Below are 18,709 nucleotides of genomic sequence, written 5' to 3'. Positions count from 1 at the left end.
CCTGAGATACATAAAGATATAATTTATTTAGTTATAGCAAACATTGATGCCTCTACTTGAAACATCGTTATATCGATGCGCAAACTCATACTGAGTTGGCTGAGTTTTGCCACGTCGTATAACTAGCATAGGGATTTTCAAATTCAAAGGCATTATGAAGTGCATTTGTGACTAACTGTATATTATTTTTATTATTAACGTTGGTTTTAGTTGAGCTCCACACGTAGCTTGATTCCATAATCTCAATTGATTCTCGATGATAGTTGGTATTCATTTGTCTCAGTAGTGTAATCAGTAGTATTTTGAGTATTTTAAACTGAAAAGTGAAGAAATTCATCACTGCACATTTTTGATTCATCGCTGCACAAATTGGTCATCACTGCACCTTAGATTAATCCTTGCGCTTCAGTCACATACGCTTCTGATTACAAGCAGATTGAAAAAATTGTTTTCTATTTTCAGCCCGTGTAGGCCAAACGTACGACTTTGACAAACCAATAGGAAATCAAGTTGGCTGCCGAAACCGATGATTCATTTGATGCATTCTGAATCATGATGAAAGTAACTCTGCTCCGTATTCGTTTGAAAACAGATCAGTCTGGACGGGGTCTGAGTTAAGTAGGGAAGCTGGTGAATTTTTTCGCCTACCTGCCTCGTCACTTGTTTTTGTACCCTTTTAAATTAACCGTAAAATTTTAAAAGAGCAAATAATCAAGTGCGATGTGATGACCTGCAAAATCAGTAAGTATTTACCGGTGTTTTCTTGTTTAAGTTCGATGTATCAGGTTTGGGGCGGGTTTTGGGAAAACTTGAATTTCTGAAGGCACCGGGGAAACGAGGCCTCATTAATTATGTTGTCAGCCTCCTTCATGAGATTAACAACATTCCACAGGACATAAAACTGTCATGAATTTGTGACTGGTCGAAGGTAGTTTGGATTTCAGTACTTCTCTAATTACCGATGCGTTAGAGGGAAAACGATCGCGGAATACAATATTCATGGTTTGTTTATGTTTATTACACATACATTTCGTTTTATAAAGTCTCACAACATGCCCTGCTGCTACAGCAAGAAGCACCTTGTCGAGCAAGGTTTGGCCTATAGGGAGAGTTGAGGGAGTGAATTGTGAAATTACGAATGCAGGGAAGAAGCTATCCGCGTCTAAATCCATGCTTGAATTTATCGACTAGATTTATTCAGGATTGCTCGAATAACTTTTCGTCTGTTTAGCGGTAAATGCCTTGTGATAAGCGAAACTATTTTATTTAACCTTGAGTGGTCAGCAGTTCGTATCACCCTGCCAACAACATTAAAATGCTTATTTGCCAAATGTTAGATGCCATTCATGTTTCTTGCTAGTAAATGGGCAGAGCTTTTTTAACTTCAATCAATCGGAATCTTTACGTCTTGCACCTTTACTTCTTATCATTGGTTATCCGTCTTTACGTTATTGGGCAAAAACCACGCACAAGTATTGACAAAATAAAGGAAAATATTTCTAAAGTTTCAGTTTCAGAATTATTGTTTAAAGCTCCGCCGCATTTTCCAAACGAAACAAATCATAGATACCTGCATGAGAAAATTGAATATATGAATTCTAACAAAGCCTAGCAGAAGGAAGTTCAACGAAAAATGCTTGGAATGGTATTTGGAAGAAAGTGGAAAAGGAAAGATTTAAATTAAATGTTAGACTAAGGTTGATTTAAGTCGCAAAAAAGTATATTTTTATTTTATTTTATAACAACTAGAAACATGAGAGTCAGGATGTTCTTAATTTCTTCCCAAATTTGAGGCTGGATTAATCCTTAATTCATTCTTGAATTATTAAGATATGATTTAAAGAAATTTCGACACAAAACAATGTTCTAATGCAAAAAACATGTGATGTAGAAAGCAGTTGTTTTCTCAAACAAGCAAAATATATACCTTAATCATGAAATACATGTTGCGCAAATTTATAAAAATATAACAATAAGATCCAAAAGTGACAGCAGACTTTTGTACCAGATCAAATGGCTTCATTACAAGGTATTTTTCCAGCTAACCTACTTTGAATGTATTTTACTATAAGCCTTTTGGGTCTTGCAACTTAGCATGCCAACAGCCTCAAAGTAAAATTCAGAATTCAAATGTATGCAAGCTATGACTCTTACACAGTCTAATCTCTCTTGCACAATCAAAGCAAAGACTTATATTAATGTTTTAAGGCCATATTATAACTAGATATTCAATATATACAGTAATAGATTACGAAAAAATTTCATTCTGGTATTGTCTTGGCCTATATACAGATATTTGATATATACATAGGCCTCTCTGGGAAAAAATACAACATGGGCTATAAAAAGCCTTTGCCAGTTTGGCTGCGTGGGCTATTTAGCCCTTGCAGAACTGTTGTCAATCTTTTTATATTTTAGTATTTACAAAGGCAAAAATATGTTACCTTGCTAATTCTCTAAGCACTATTCAGATGAAGAAGACATTTTTGTGTGTATTACTACCTTTAAATTTTGTTTTACAACTCCTCAAAACGAGACAGATAAAGGAACATAACTTTTTTGGAATATAGCAAAGTTTTGTTAGGTTTTGCAGGTTTTGACTTGAAAAAAAATTGTTTTCTATTTTACAGCATGGTGTGACGTTTCTCACTTTCATTATTTGTAGCATTAATCATGCTATGTGCTGTTCCTCTCGTGCCTCCACATTTCCTTCCAAGTTTTTGCAAATAATACAATTAGTTTGTTAACATGTCCTATTTAAGGAAACATAAGGAAACAGAAATCTCCTATTTATAACATCATTTGATAAACACATAGACATGTAAGACCTCTTTCTCTCTATTTCCAAACACCCTGATATTTAGCGGTAAAGTAGCACAAATATTGGGAAGCTAAACTGCACAGATTAAATGAGAATGTTGAGTTTGAAAAACTGCGGGGGCAGAAAAAGGCCCTTGCAAATTTATTCTGTATAAGGGTTATCTGGAACAAGGATTTAAAATGTCAACAATGAGGAAATGATGCTTTGTTTTCCTTAACAACTTGAACCTTCATTCAGGAATGGTTTTAGGGATGGGCAAAAAGAAAATACATTATGTTTGACCAGCTAAGTTAAAAAAAATAAAACTTCAAATAAATCAAAACCACCATCTAGAAGTTTGACTTTTTAAAGTTCTTCTTCAGTATGTGAATCACAATTAGATTCCAACTTGGTTGAAAAATGCTCTCCCTCTCCGTCTCTTATTGCATTATCTGACTTCAGATTCTTTTGAAGCTTCAAGACAAAGTCTTTTACTCAGAGGCTCCTCTATGACAGCCTTACGTTTTTTCTCCAAATAAATATCAATTGCCCTTTTATTACAGCATTTCTTTTCATTACTGTCCAGTTCTTATCATCAATATTTTTTCTTCCCGCTCATGAATAACCAGTGTTCAAAGTCTGTGTCATCAAGGTTTAACGAAAAATGGGCTTTGATGAAAATTTGTTGCAGATTATGAAGATCTGGCAATATCTGAATGGATTAACGAAACTCTACACTTTTGCCGGATGCAGATTTTCTTGATAATGAAGAGCAGGATATAGAATTTCTATAAAAATTTAAGGATTTATTGAATTCTTCACGTTTTGTCTTGTAAAAAACATCTTTGAATAAAGGTCCTCTCAGCAATTTAAGGCATAGAATTTGGCTAGAAATTGCCAGAACAGCAGATTTCTACCCCACTTCAAAAGCACTTGCGTTTTAAAAAACGTTCAGCTAAAATGCCTTGAGGGAAATCCTTGACGACACCACAAGAAGATGTGAATTGAATTATAGTGACAACAACAGTATGGACATTTGTTGCTAACTTTTCCCTAAATGTTCTACCTTTCTTTTGCGGGCAGTTCATGTTTTTGCAAGGGTGGTCAATAACCCGCGTCAATAATTTGGTGAATGTGATGGCAAGGGCATTTGCCCGCAAGAAACAAAAAGGTCTGTGGTTGAATGTGATAAAGAACCATTCTAAATCTGTGTTGCCACTGTTGTTATTACAGGAAGTTATTTTCATGTTAAGGGCCTGTATAAAAAGAGCACATTCAATCCACCTCTCAGCCCATAATCTGGCAGGTGGGATGAAATCATCAAATGTTTACATGCAGATTCTATCCCACCTTCCAGCTGTATATGGAGAAAATCATCCAACCTTCCAGCCTTTGTTTTGACAAGTGGGACAAAATTGGATCCTGTTTATATGATTATTTCATCCCATCTTCCAGCTTCTTTCTACCTTCCAGCTTCATTCCACCTTCCAGTGTTTATATGAAAAAAACATCCCACCTCAGTAAGATCCCGACTCTCATGCAGTGGGATCTCACTTAACCTGGCTGGCTTGTTTTCCACATAATTGCAAGACAAAAAACACAAATGATTCTATAGAAGACTGGGATTTCACCTCTCAGCACACAGGCTGGAAGGTAGGATGATTTTCTCCATATAAACAGGTCCTAAGAATGTGTTAAAAGTCTAGCTAGGCTTTTTCACATTAGGAATTCATGTTGAGATCAAAGTGATAGAAGTTTCTTTTTGGTGTCTATGACACTTGAAAGACAAAAGCTATATAATACTTTTGTACCACAAAGCTTAAAAATTGCATGGAAAAGCTGTAACATCAGTAGTACTGATATTACCCCTCTTCTGTGGGATTTGAACCAGAAGTTATAAGTTGCTTGCCTCCATGAAAAATTTTGCAAATGATTTATCTAAGCCTCATAACTTGACCCTTACACCCTGAAAAGAGGTGTAACCTGCTATCAACTTACTGCACATCATCAACTATGTCAGCTCGTTTCCACATCCTAGTTTTCCCCAGCCTATGCTTTCATGATGTGGTTTATTTAGTTGTTTCCTGTAGAGATGAAAAGTTAAGCACAGTCTTTTGTTAAAGGTGATGTCTGTTTACAAATGAAATCAGGAAGCATAATGTTTCTTTTGCAGTAGAAACCTTTGATTGTTAATTCATGCCAACTGATGAAAGATTAATTGAATTTTACAACAGTGAAAGGAAGTGAGGATTAATGGTTTGCCCCTGAGGCTGTAAATGACTCTCAATACAGGAACACAATAGTCAAATGCTTTTGAAATCACAGCTGCTGCTGTGAATGCTCTATTATTGTTTAATAGAGATGCCTGTGTGGTTTAGCAGTCTGTAGACTTTTAATCCAATCAAACATGATCTACAAAGGGACATGTTTGTTAAGTGCCCTAAAATTGAGTTTGTCAAGGAGGGTTTTTTGTTACATATTTAATCTGAATATTAGGAGTATTTATTCTTTTGATCACTTTGGTAGTAAGGTCGTTTAGGGTATTAGCATAAAGAATTTTGTCTGTTAAAGGAATGATTGTTCCATGTTCTTTTTGTTGAATTGGTAACACTATTAACAAAAGAAATAAACTAGAGATCTGATTCAGCTTCTCTGTTTAAGCTGTCTCTCAGCTAATTTCTCAGCCATTTCTGGTTAATTTTGCTGCAAGGGATAAGTAAAACAGATAGCAATAGGATCAGTAAAAGCTTTGAAGTTTAAAAGTTTATTTAGCTAAAAGCTCATGTAAAAGACATAAGATTAGTTCAAACAATTTACTTGTATATTTAATACAAGATCTATTAAAGATTTTCAGCAAGTACATATATTTATGAATATTGAAGCCAAACTAATGGCAATTAGCATGACTTGTTGCTATCTCATACTGGCCTCTTTTGTCACAATCAAACTTTCTTTAGTTATGAAAAGAAAATTCTTTACATGGGCAAAGGATTTTGTCACCTGGATATAATGAAAGACAATCTAGATTTTGCAAATGGAATAGTGCTATTATTGACTGGATAGTTTATTGTGGCAAATGCATTTTGCACTTTATAAGTAAATGTTACAATCTAATCTTCTGTAGACAGTTTTATAGATGCTTTTTACTTTGAGCTCTCTTTTTCATAAAACCTAGAAATTCAGCTTCAAATGCGTCATAAGTTTGGCAAAAATAGTATGATAAATATTTTAATTTTTTATTGTGTTTTCACTTAATCTTTTTATATTGTGAGTTAATTGAGTGCAAAAAATTACACCACAAAAAAGTACCCCCTCTCCAACATTTTTCTCCTTGGCAGTTCACTCAAATAGTCACTTCCATTAATTTTTTAGAGTTGTTTCTGACATGAATATATTTATTTGAATTGATATTTCTAGGCTGGTAGTCATTGAGCATAACATTCACCATACAGCAATACATAATAGATCTCAAGATGGATGGAAAGCCAGACAGAGGAAGGCTGTCATTAAATTTTATGCAGCCATCACCAACCAAACCAAAAGTTCCATCTCCTTCATTTTCAGAGACAAACAAAAGGTAAAGATTACTGGATAATGAACTGTGATGTGATACTAAGAATTTACTCCTTTTTTGGGTTTGTTTCCAGCCAATGGTTGCCTTAGGAAGTGAATTGTTTTGCTTTAAAAGCAGTGTGTCACATCATGCTGATTGACCAAGATTGACATTGCTTTTAGTGGAAAGAGACACACAGGGTTTTTCCCTTTTTTCTAAATTTTTTCCGTTTCGAATATATTATAGTTAAGGTCTCCTCGTTATGACACATTTATGATATCCTTTTATTGACCAGGGGTAGTGATCGATTTTTGAACCAATTTTAATTGTTTTGCTTCCATCAAATTGCTATCCAGCTTTGCATATCAAATGGAAGATACATTAGAAGCTTGATATTTAAATTAAGTCTGTCCTTGTAACCAGTTTGGTATTAGACTCCTCAAGATGAGAAAGTTCTATTGTGCATGAATCTTTCATTCATAATATAAAAGAGATGTAGAAAGTATACGAAAGGAAAATGGGCAGAGTAAGTTAATGATGCCTTTGTCGCGCCTAATTTTAAAGCAACGTATTATGTAGGAACCTTTACAGCACACATATTATGTAGAGGCGTGATCAACCATATTTTCATCAGAAATCTTTGGACATGGAAATGATCGAAGAAATTAATCCATTTCAGCCATATTGTTTCTTTTTTACACAGCTTTAGTCTGCACCTTCTACAGTCCAGAAAGACAACTGGCACTCTAAATATAAAGGGACAGGTTTGTTTCTGCCAAATAATATTTTATTTTCTATTTTTATTGTCAACCAACCCTGGGGCACTGTTTAACTGTTGTATCTAGTTTGCTAGATTTTTTGAACCCTTCTGATCTGATTCTTACAAGAAGCTAGTAACATTGTTAATTCATAATCATTTGTTCAGAAAGATATCGAGATTTAACAAGTTTCGTTTTCGTCCAGCTCTCATAGAGGTCCTTCGTATGTACTAAGATTAAAAGAAAATTTCCACGTATTCATACACATGCTTCTTGCTGAAGTCCTAAGATTTTGTTAGCAAAGGTGATAATTGATTCTAGTTTTTAATGTTAATTGATTGTTAATAGGTTTTTGTAAATGTAATCGGATTGTATCGTATCTTTCTCCATGCAGTCATCAACACGGCTTATTCTTTTTCTATGCGTAGACATACACTTATTCCGCTGAAGATTTGATTGATCATGGGGAAATTGGAAGAGGCAGCTTTGGTAGTGTCAGCAAAATGCTTCATAGTGAAAGTGGACTAGAAATGGCAGTCAAAGTAAGCATTATGTTTAACAGTCGTAGAATATAACGGACTGGCACGAATTGTAGCAGCTAGAGATATTTTTCGAATAATCCATGAAGCTTTGAGTGCTTTGATTTGCTATGCTTCTGTTGGTTGGATGCGATACTTAGTATTGGCTTAGATGTTAAAGGAAATGCTTACGTTCATGCTATGTTCCGTGACAAAGCAGTTTGTTTGTAGAGATATAATTCGCAAAAAAAATATTCTCTTTCAATGTTGAAAGATGCGTAAGTTCTTAAGTGATTCACAAGTACACAGATTTATGGATGAAAAAATGCAAGAGTATTAACGTTGTGATAATATAAGCTGGGAATTTTCAGAAGTTTCCTCAAAAACAGCGTAGATTGTAGAAATATAATGATAAGATAGATAATTCTTTTTGCAAAATTGTTTGACAGCACCGTGAAGTCAACTCGTGGACATACAGTCCTAATTTGGACAGTGGCGCAGCTAATGAACAAGATTTAGAGAGGGAGGGGTTATATGCAAGTGGAGCGACCCTAGTCAGTGGGGTCTGGGGGCTTTTCCAAGGTAATTTTTGTGACCAACCCCTTTGCAATGTTGCACAAGGACCCTATTTGTAAAAACAAACTATTTTACAATAATGACTGATTTCAGCCTTTTGTAGGACGCGATCAACTCTTTGTCCCCACGTTGCTAGTGCAGAGGGGTGATGCATCCTAGCTATGACATCAAACCAATCTACAACCATTTCACATATAAAATCATTCATTTAGATTTTAAGGGGGATTATTTTATGTTGACGTCAACAAAATGGTATATACAGTAAATTTGCCTAGGGTAAATATCATATTGAAGCTATTTTTTCTTTTTAGCGAATAAGGTCGACTGTTGATGAAAGAGAGCAAAAACACCTTCTCAAGGAACTTGATATTGTTATGAACAGTGGAGATTGCCCGTATATCGTCATGTTTTACGGTGCTCTCTTTAAGGAGGTAAGAAATTTTCTTTTTATCAGAGCTACACTTTTTTTACGTTGTCTAATCTATATATTTATTATTATATAATTAACAAGTTTAAAAGATCAATAAATATGAACAATGGAATCATAACTTTTTTAGTAGTATAGTTTTCAAGGATTTTTACTCATTTTCTTGGGCAATAAACATTATTTAGTCTCTGGAAATCACAAGCTAAGACCATTCATGCCATATTTCTTTATATAATCCTGGGCAATCTTTTATGTTTATTTTAACGCTTTTCCAGTCGAATTCTTGTAACCGTGCTTGTTCATCGTCTAAAGATGTTTCTTTAGTTTGTTGATTATACATCTTAAATGCATTTCCACTCATTTTCTATAGAAAATGTTTAAGTTGCTTATGGTAGAGTTTATTGTAGAATCCATAAGACGTGCAATGTTATAAGAATAAAGGGATTTTTATTGTTTCCAGTCCCCCTTTAATTTATCGCATTGTAAAAAATATGGCGGAGCGCTGGAATCGTGTTTAGGCTATTGTTCCAGCTATTGTTCTCGTTAACCAATCCACAACGAGACAGATCGCCTTTAAATGTGTCCGTTTATAGAGTTTCCACTGTCTTTTTAGAAGAAGTTTCAACATTGACCCAGGGGAGGTGTTGAGATATCCTCAAGATATTCATAATGTTAGCTGCTTTTCTTAGATTTGTTGATGATTTTTGACTCCTTAATTATCAGGGCGATTGCTGGATATGCATGGAACTGATGTCGACTTCTTTAGAAAAGCTGTACAAAACAGTGCATCATCGTCTCAAGGAGACAATTCCCGAGGATATAATTGGCCGCATCGGTCTCTGTGTTAGTGTCAATTTTTTATTGTTATTTGAAATTCTGTGCTTCCTAATCCGCTTACTTCCTAGAAACACAACATGCAAAGCCTTGCCACTACATTGTTAAAAAATTTTCCTCATCCGTATTTTGTCATCAATAGCAACTTGAAATTTAACTGGAAGTTAAATGATTTTAATGTCAACATTTCTACTTGTTAATTCTTGATACTAATTTTAGACAAGCGTTTTCTTTCTGAACTAGCATTGTTTGATTCTACTTACGTAAGAGTCACAAGCCATTTTTTATAGAATTCAGTAGACTTTCCGCTGCAATTAGTTCCGAAATGATCTAAAAAAATGAAATCAAAGAAACTGATTTGACTTACTTCAGAGTTTTAGCAAGCCCTCGATGCCTGTAGTCATGTAATTGACAACTAAAACAAAGCTTCTGGATGCCTAGGCCTAACACGAAGCCTGTCTTGCTTTTCAGAATATAACAAGCAAAGACACGTCGAAGTTTTAACTGTGAAGAATTTTGATAAATTTTCTATTTGAGCTAATTAGACAACATTCAAGTTGCCTCGAATTGCTAAGAATTCTCTTTTTCTCTTCCATTGATTTATTTTTGCTTAAAAACCCTTCTTTTATAGGTTGTAAAAGCCCTTGATTATCTGAAGAGAAAATTGAAAATTATCCATCGAGGTACAATTTTTTTCATAAATTTGTTGTTCTTTTTGTTCTCTAAATGAAGCCGATGTTAAGGCTCGATATTGGTGCCATTAAAGATTGGAGACGCTGAAATTTGTTTATCAAAGTTTGAAGTATTGTTCAGTTACACAGATATTGAAGCATTGCTAATTGTACTCTCAAAAGAAACCCCCATTACAGCCCTGATTGATGTGTAAGGCCCCATGTCAAACATGCCGAATATTTCACCGAACAATATTCAAATTTGATGTTCTGAGAAAAGTCTACTTATCTGACCACCTTGCTTTTTATGTTTTTTAAGATACTGTTTGATAATGCTAAAAAATTTTCAGAATCTTCATCGAACTTATCCTTTTCTCACCTTGCCACTCCCTTGCGATGGCGCGATTAAGCATGTCCAAAATTTTCGATAAAATGCTCGCTGCATTTGACTATACTTCAATCAAACATTTAGGAGATTCAGGTTTTTTCAAATTTCAATGTCTGGTAAGTTTGATCAATTCTAGGCACGTTTGACCAGGGCTTAAGTATTCCGCTTTGTTCAACGTGAGGTTTAATTTTCAATTAAAGCAAATCCATTTTGGATCCATTGACTCGTGTACTAAATCCTTTTCCACACTTTAACTTGATAGCCACTGGCCGTTAATCAAACAGAATCATAAGAGTTTTCTTTGATGCAAATTTTACAATGAAAGTATTTGATACTTTCATTGTTGCTAATATTTTCTCAATCGTTTAGACCAATTCTGACAGTGTATAGAAATTAACACTGATTGCTCATTAGGCAGTACTTTTTTGACTACATTTTCCCTTGCAATCATTCCCATAAAATCATAGAATCAATTTTTGATAAAGATATTTCTGAGATGCATCCGTGGTTCCAGGAATAGGCGAACAAAAGTTGAAGTGGACATAGCCAACATAGAAATTGTAGAAACAATATCCCGGATTTATTGATTAAAATTGCTGGAAAAAATAAAATAAAATTCAAGTTTTTCAAGTTTTTTTCAAACATGTGTGAACCGGCGGCCTTTCGGTATATAAACAGCGCCAAATGTTGAATCATCGATGAGAAAAAAAAATTTTGATAATGCGTCTATGCATGAATTTGAAACCAGCGATGTAAAAATTGATATTGCTAGAAGAGGTGCAAAACTCATCACTATTTACCTGTAATTGTAGGTTATTGTGTAATCTTCTTATTTTGTACCATCCTCTGCAAAGTGTTTTATTCTCTTTTAGATGTAAAACCGTCAAATATGCTCGTCGATAGTACCGGTTTAATTAAATTATGTGATTTTGGTATTAGCGGACACTTGGTTGATTCAATAGCCCGGACTCGGGATGCTGGCTGCCAACCTTACATGGCGGTAAGTAAATTTACTCCAAGGCAGCGTTGATTGCTCATTATAAGTATAATATTTGGCATGCCTTAGTCTTTTCCTGTTTTTGTCAGTGAATTCGTTTGCTGTTTTTTGAAATAGCTTTTTGAAACATGTTTGCTAATCATTGTTTTCGCCGTCGTTTACAACTCATTTTCACAGCTCGTAGTCCACAGTGTCGGGTCTATGGTTCGCTGGTCATATTTCACAAGTGGTAGCGAAAAATCTTTATTTCCTAAAAATGATTCAAAACGCAAAGCCTATATGTTTGTGTTGTCTTTTCATTTAAGCGATTTTGATTTGATTATCCAAAGTGTCAGTATCTTTAGCAATTATCTCACACATCCATTTCTTATGGGGGGCGATAAACATCTAGTTTTGCAATGTCCAGGTCGTCCCCCTTGTTTGTAGTCGAAAATCATGCGCAGAAGTGGTTCCAGATAATTGGCCATAATCTGTTTGTTTTGCCGATATGGATTTTCAGTGCTTCTTGTCCTGTTGCCTTTTGGTGTATACCTTTTCATTAATTTCAGTTGCGAAATGTCTTTTTAACTGTTGCTGCATTTTTAAAGTTTCGTTACGTGTTTAATATTTGACTGTTCTTTTTTTCACAAAGCCTGAACGAATCGATCCATTTACAGCCAAACTTGGCTATGACATAAGGTCTGATGTTTGGAGTCTAGGCATATCCTTGGTAGGTTGTCTCAATTTAATAATCATTGCAATGAATTAATTTGTTCCTTTGTGAGCTTTGTCATGGGTGTTCTTTCTCTAAGTACTTTTACTTGTCCTACGTTCCCCTTCAATAAATCTTTGTTAATTATATTCAGGAATTTTTGCTTTCAAGGAACATCTCCATCTTCTCAGAAATTCCTAGCTGGTTTAGAGGAACTTTATCTCTAGTATAGGTAACAATGCTAGTAATAAAATGCATTGAGATAAATAGGATCCTAAACTCATACTTAAGATAAATTTAGCGTGAGAGATAGAGATTATGTTGGTTCCTGAAATTAATGATAGTTGCATTTGAAATTTTGTTTGATCTCCTAATATTTAATCGAGTCATTTGTTTGTATTTATGCTTTTGTAATAGTAATTAACTTGAAATTGACTGGACATGGCCTAAATGAAATTAATTGTAATTTTTCTTGTTTTGTAGATTGAAATAGCGACTGGAAAATTTCCCTTTCCAAATTGGAATAGTATATTTGATCAGCTATCCGAAGTTGTCAATGGTATAGCGCCACAGTTAGTCAACAGTGGATCACTGAATTTCTCTGACAATTGTCTGCATTTTGTCAACAGTTGGTTAGTTTTAGACACTTTTTATGCACCAATTTTTAGTATGCAATAAAGTACCTTTAAATATACGCATATTTTAAGTTGTTTTAGGCCTGGTTCAAACGTCGCGCTTCTCATGTGCCGAACCCAGGGCCGTCGAGAGACGGGCCGGGCCCCAGGGCTGGGACTGTCATGGGGCCCCACCGTCGAAGGCTGCAAAAACCTTTTTTGGATTACAACCTTAGCAATGCAGTTAGATAGACTGTAAAAGGCATGAATTTTGAAATCAACGCCCCTGGAACACTTGAATTTGTATTTTAAGGCCTTTAACAGAACATGTAATCAGTGACTATATAAAAAAATCATTAAAACAAATCAGTTTAAAAATCAGAGTTAATTTAATGTTTAAAAAACTGCTTTTCTTGCTTTCTTCATGGCGGAATCCTTAATCTTTTCCCACAATCTTTTCCAGCTGTCGTTCGCTCCCCAATCATCAGGAGAAGCCAATTTTGATATTGAACCATTATTAATAGTGTGCTCAAACAACCTGCATGGCAAACAATAGAGTGCAGCCTTTGTAGGACTGAAAACAAGCCAGCTTCTTACTACCTCCCCATTTTGCTGCTTCACATTTAGGACCGTTGTTGGAAATTTGTGGCCGTCGCAATGTTAGGGAAACTCTGGAGAATGAGGCAAATGACCAGTTCTAACAACCTTTTCTAACTCCTTTTTCGTTGGAAATCCGGTCAATGTGCCGACATCAAAACTATATGATCCACTTTGAACAGTATCTTGATTTAATGACAAATCGGTAGTGCTTTCTCTACTTTCTGTGGTGTCATGGTCTACCGAAGCAGCCAAACCGTCTGTGTCTTCTTCTTCTTCAGCAATGCTTTGAACAGAGCTTTCACCAGGTTTATTTAAAGTTGAATCACCTTCCTTGTCTCTTTTGTAAGCACCTACCTCAAACAATGTGCGAGAGGCCTTCTTTGCTTCTTTTTCTCATATCTTTTTTTCCTGCCTTTTCTGAGCACCAGACTTGTGCCTGTAAGATGACATCGCAGGGGTTGGTTGTATCGTGATCCCGTTTAGTGATTTTGATAAAGACTTTTATAGCGTTTGGATTTGTCTTGGTTCTTCGCATGTGCTTTCTCTCTGGTCTACACCGTGAATGGAAGATTTACTTTTACGTTTATAGGAAGTCCACACAAGGAATAACTAAAACATCTGACCTAAACATGGGCTCCGACAAAGGTTGAAAAGTGGGGGGCCAAGGAAAAATTTAACACCCAAAACAAAAGATTTTGAAAAAAAACTCTATTGTTTTCCAACAAAATGGGGGGGCCAAGGCCCCCCTGACCCCCCTCCTTCGTTGGGGGCCCTGCTAAAAGTAGATATATGTAAGTGCAATCGAATTTTTCGGCTTCCGGAGAAGTATATTATGATCGTATCGGCAATGTTTTAATTATGAACCATAACAAGAAAAGGCCCTCGTCATAGACAAGCTTGTTGATCCCATGTTGAAAGATTAAATTTCGAATATCAATCGGATCATGGGCCCGCCCTACCAATGCTGCTAATTGAAAACTCATAGCCAAAAATACATACCTTATTTTCTACGGGCCCCTCAAGGCCCCGGGCCCCCTGGTAACTACCCTGGTTACCCCCCCCTCTCGACGGTCCTGGCCGAACCTAACTCGAGAATTAAGTACATGAGGGGCGCGACGTTTGAATCAATTTGGTACGGCAGTTTTAGTTAGGAGCGGCAAACTAGTTTGGATCGGCAGAGCTTGCCGAGCTGCACGACTCAAGCACGGCACGGTTTCAAGCGTCGAACTTGTCATGTACCAAACTCAATGCATAATTATATTTAACTCATTTTCCTTCCCAGAATTCGTTTCTTTCTTGGAGGGCGCATGCGTTTCGAACGAATAATTGAGATTGCGCGCCTTAACCAAGATACTTTGAAACAGGAGTCGCGCTAAACATGCTCGAGTGTCGCTCCAAATAGAGTTAGGTTCGGCACATGAGAAGTGCGACGTTTGAACCAGGCCTTAGAAGTTCTGGCTTGGGAAATTTAATTGGTTTCAATAAAATACAATAACTTTGTCGAAAATATCTTCTTTGCTATGACGAAATTTTTCACTTAGGCTTTTTGCTTTGTTTATTCAGTCTCACACTATTCTGTTTCTACGGCTCTTTACTTCAATTTCTCATTGTTTAACCTTCAAAAGTAATAACTTTTTGCAGAGTAGTCTAAGACCAGAATGAAGATCAAGGCCTGACATCTATTCTTCTGGACTTTGCAAAGTTTTTACCAATTGGGAATTTCCTATTTGACTTTGAAATGTTTTTATCAGTTGGGAACTATATATTTCGATCTAATCTGTTGAATTTAGAAAAAGGTAACTCATTAAATAAAATAATGGTAGTTCATTGTTTTTAGCTATTTGAGGGCCGTTATGTAAGGTCGCTCTTTGTCTCACTAACTTCAAAACCCAGAAGCATTACTGTAGATCCGGTGTAATCGAGACGAATAATCGGCTCCATTTCTATTTTTTTTAAACTTTCTAACGTACAATATCATTCTCAGCGTTTAAGGAACCTATTATTGTTATGCCTTTATTACTCTATTTTAGTCTCACCAAAGATGTAAAAGATAGGCCAAAATATCAAGAATTGCTGGTAAGATTATTTGTTAAGTAGTTGATCTGTAGGCGAAGGGAGAAATGATTTTAAACTACACTGAAAGATTTTGTTTGCAAGTACGACGGAAAAAATGAATTTATTAGTAAAAGTTTTCACTTAGATACTCTTAATATATGGGAATATTTTGAGAGGTATGGCGAGACTAAATATCTTACACAATGGGCTTCAATACATTGCCACATTTTCAGTCACTGTACTGACTTAATCAAAGTAATTCTACATATTTTCTTGCAAGTGATTAACGTGCCCTACAGTGTAGTAAATCTATTATAGAAAAACGCTGTGTGGTTTTTGTAGAAAATAGTAAGTTTTTAAGAATAATCTTCCTTTCTATTTCTTTCGAGGTCATATAAAGCTTCTCATTCGCTAATAATGCAATACTTAAATACGATACAATACGATACTTCTGCTTAGAAGTTCTCTTATAGTGGACGGGGGTTATGTCTTTTCTGACACTGTTTACTATCTTTAAAATAAATGTATTCTCATTCGCTAACGAGGGCTAAAATAGAAAATTGTGTTAAGTAAGACGACAATTTAATATTAATGTAGCTTTGCATAAATAAGACCCTCAAGCCTTCTGCACTGTCAAAATTGCTTCAAAATGAGATATTCATGTGAGATTTTGGCTTTCAGCTGCATCCATTTTTGAAAGAAAACGATTCGAAGAATATCGATGTGACCGGCTGGCTTAATAGAGTTAAACTTTCTGAAGCAGAGCTGCCTGATGCTACTTGAAGTTATTTTAAAAACGGATTTTTTTTCTGGTGTCAATTTGATTCGCAGTAATTTTTAATACTAGTGAGTATTTTGTAATCTATTATTTCAGATGAATACAAACTCTCTCTTTAATGACGTAAATGAATTATTTGATGCTTAAGTTCAAACTTACCTATATAAAAAACTTTGTGCGTTATTTTGATAAGCCTTTGAAATGATTTTGCTTTGGGCCTATCGCGGCTTATGGATGCCTGAAGAATTATCTTGTACGCTATACATTGTTTTTCTTTTTATGTTTGTAAATATTATGTCTACTATTCTTGAACGAATCGTGCAATTTCCATCATATGAATATATCTTTGATAAAAATTGAGTTTAGACATTCGTAGCTGTCATAATTCTTTTGACCAAAACAGAGGATCTGCATACTGCTTCGTATTAATTGTTGCTTAGGGCGGAAAAGGTCCTCTAACGCTACAAGTATTTCTAGAATTAAAAAAATATCGACGTTATTCGAGAAAGTTTCGTAATAAGCACTGAACGTGTTTTTTTGGAAGCAATCGGAATCTTCACTAGATTTGAAATTTTTCACTACCTCTTGCAGGAATACTTTGCGGCATCATACCCCATCAAAGCTTTTTACCTGCATCTTTCTACGTCGTTGTCCCTTTTGTGTCTCCGAGTTTCCTCTCCTCATATTCGTTTCAAAATAAAACTGTGCGGCAAGGCATGGTTTTGCCCTCTACCTGCATTTTCGCCTCATAACAAAAGCCTTTTTTCACATTATGTTTTACCTTATTTTTAACAAAAAGGTTTTGCCATTATGAGCAGACTGTATTACGAACGTGACACTGATATTGTTCCTTTTAGATATTCCCCTTTTCTTTGATTCATTATGATGTCTTGATTCCCCTTTTTTAACTTTCAGAAATCATCGTCTAGGTATAGGATATTTGAAAATGGCTTTGAAAAAAAAATATTTAACTGCATGTTGTTGTTCTTATAAGATATTCTTTACCTTTAATGCAAGAAGCTGCAACAAATCCATCTGCCTAAATAGAAAGGGCCGCTGCGCATTTCAGTTCCTATCATGCCAACCCTTTACGCAGTCAACGTACAAAATTTTGATTATCATCTGTTTAGATTTTTTCTATTTTATCTAGAGCATAACATATCATTGTAACATTTTCTTAGTGTACTATTAGTCTTAATGTCATTATGAGTGTTCGAGTGAATATAAGAGTGTATTTCCATTTTCTCATATTTACCCTTCAGCTTTTAAGTAACAGTTTTATTTGTCATAAGTTACATCCAGTGCGTTTCTGGATCGTTTCGTAGAGCTACCATAGCAAGTAGGCAATAGAGCATGTGTGAAGAGCGCTTGATTCCCATTCTGAATGCTGCTAGCTTCAACCCCATCTGGATCCGCATTAGGACTCTTGTCTCCTGCTCTGGGAGGCTAAAGTAAATGACGAATAAATTTGGTTACCCTAGTTCATTAAGCCCTGGTAAATCGACTAAACATTTCACTAAACATTTTCCTCAACTTTTGTTTAGTGAAGTTGAGCAATGTTTAGCGAGGGTGGCAAAATGCGACTAAACATTTCACCAAACATTACTCAACTTTTTTGAACTGCGAGCTGTGTAGGATACTGTTGGCTTGTAGCGGATCTTTCATAGGAATTCACTTTCCGCTTGTTTTGTTGGATAGAAATGAGAATTGGATGAAACGACGGGAAAGAAAGAGACTTTTTAGCACATTGATAACAAAGTTGACTGTTGAAGAAAACACAGTACCGTACAACGAGATGATGCAGATGTCTCTCGAAGGCATTCTAGAGATTTTGGGTCATGCAGAAACAGGAAAACTAAGAAAACCAAGGAAAATCGAGGAAAAACTTTGCATCTCCACAGCTACGGAGCTTGCGCTAGCACAACAAATGTTTAATTGGTGGCAAAACGACTAAACATTTGCTAAACAGCACTAAACAACGCTAAATATTTTTGACCAGAATCAAAATTCGCTCAACAATGCTCATCATGACTAAACAACACTAAACAAGGTGGCAAAACGAATAAACTTTCCACTAAACTTTTCACTAAACAAAAGTTAAGTGAAATGTTTAGTGAAATGTTTAGTCGTTTTGCCAGGGCTTTTTGCTGTTGACCCAGAGCAGCTGTCTTCTTAGCAGGTACAACCCGTACAGAAGGGTCACATCATTGACTATGGTCACATATAGAACTTGTCTTGAATACAACAGGCCATAATCAACAATAGGATTGTGGTATGATGTGACACCTTAAGACCAATAGCTTTTCAACAAATTTGGCAGTAAATTTTTAATATTTGATATCGCAATTATTATCTAAACCATTTCTATTATCTCCCAAACAGGCCGATACATTTTCCTCTAAAACATGTTTTAGCATAGAAAGGTTCTAAACGGCTTTGAAAAAAGCAA

General features: G+C 35.4%; 1 protein-coding gene across 2 annotated transcripts; it reads left to right on the top strand.

The window, feature by feature from the left end:
- The first annotated feature begins 602 nt into the window (after positions 1-602).
- On the top strand, positions 603-17,487 carry LOC135691775 (dual specificity mitogen-activated protein kinase kinase 4). 2 transcript variants are annotated; one of them, XM_065209740.2, is made up of 12 exons: positions 603-741; positions 6,218-6,377; positions 7,057-7,117; positions 7,540-7,653; positions 8,517-8,636; positions 9,356-9,475; positions 10,098-10,149; positions 11,398-11,525; positions 12,154-12,231; positions 12,697-12,845; positions 15,458-15,503; positions 16,164-17,487. In XM_065209740.2, the coding sequence occupies exons 2-12, from the start codon at positions 6,274-6,276 to the stop codon at positions 16,263-16,265; spliced, it is 1,074 nt and encodes a 357-aa protein (XP_065065812.1). In that variant the 5' UTR covers positions 603-741; positions 6,218-6,273; the 3' UTR covers positions 16,266-17,487. The 2 variants fall into 2 exon arrangements, with proteins under 2 accessions (XP_065065812.1, XP_065065810.1); XM_065209738.2 differs by lacking the exon at positions 603-741 and adding an exon at positions 846-1,002.
- The last annotated feature ends 1,222 nt before the right edge of the window (positions 17,488-18,709 follow it).

The sequence above is a fragment of the Rhopilema esculentum genome, chromosome 13, assembly GCF_057945365.1.
Source record: "Rhopilema esculentum isolate cy_ngs chromosome 13, ASM5794536v1, whole genome shotgun sequence".
Lineage (NCBI taxonomy): Eukaryota > Metazoa > Cnidaria > Scyphozoa > Rhizostomeae > Rhizostomatidae > Rhopilema > Rhopilema esculentum.
The sequence above is the reverse complement of the archived record's forward strand: the minus strand, read 5'-3'. Positions and strand labels throughout refer to the sequence as shown.

What these genes read in the sequence shown, in the direction of transcription:
- LOC135691775 (XM_065209740.2), top strand. Translation starts at nt 6,274, where the DNA reads ATGGATGGAAAGCCAGACAGAGGAAGGCTGTCATTAAATTTTATGCAG. An exon ending in TTTTCAGAGACAAACAAAAG is followed by an intron (nt 6,378 to 7,056) that starts GTAAAGATTACT and finishes TTTTTTACACAG; the next exon opens with CTTTAGTCTGCACCTTCTAC. An exon ending in GCTGCCAACCTTACATGGCG is followed by an intron (nt 11,526 to 12,153) that starts GTAAGTAAATTT and finishes TTTTTCACAAAG; the next exon opens with CCTGAACGAATCGATCCATT.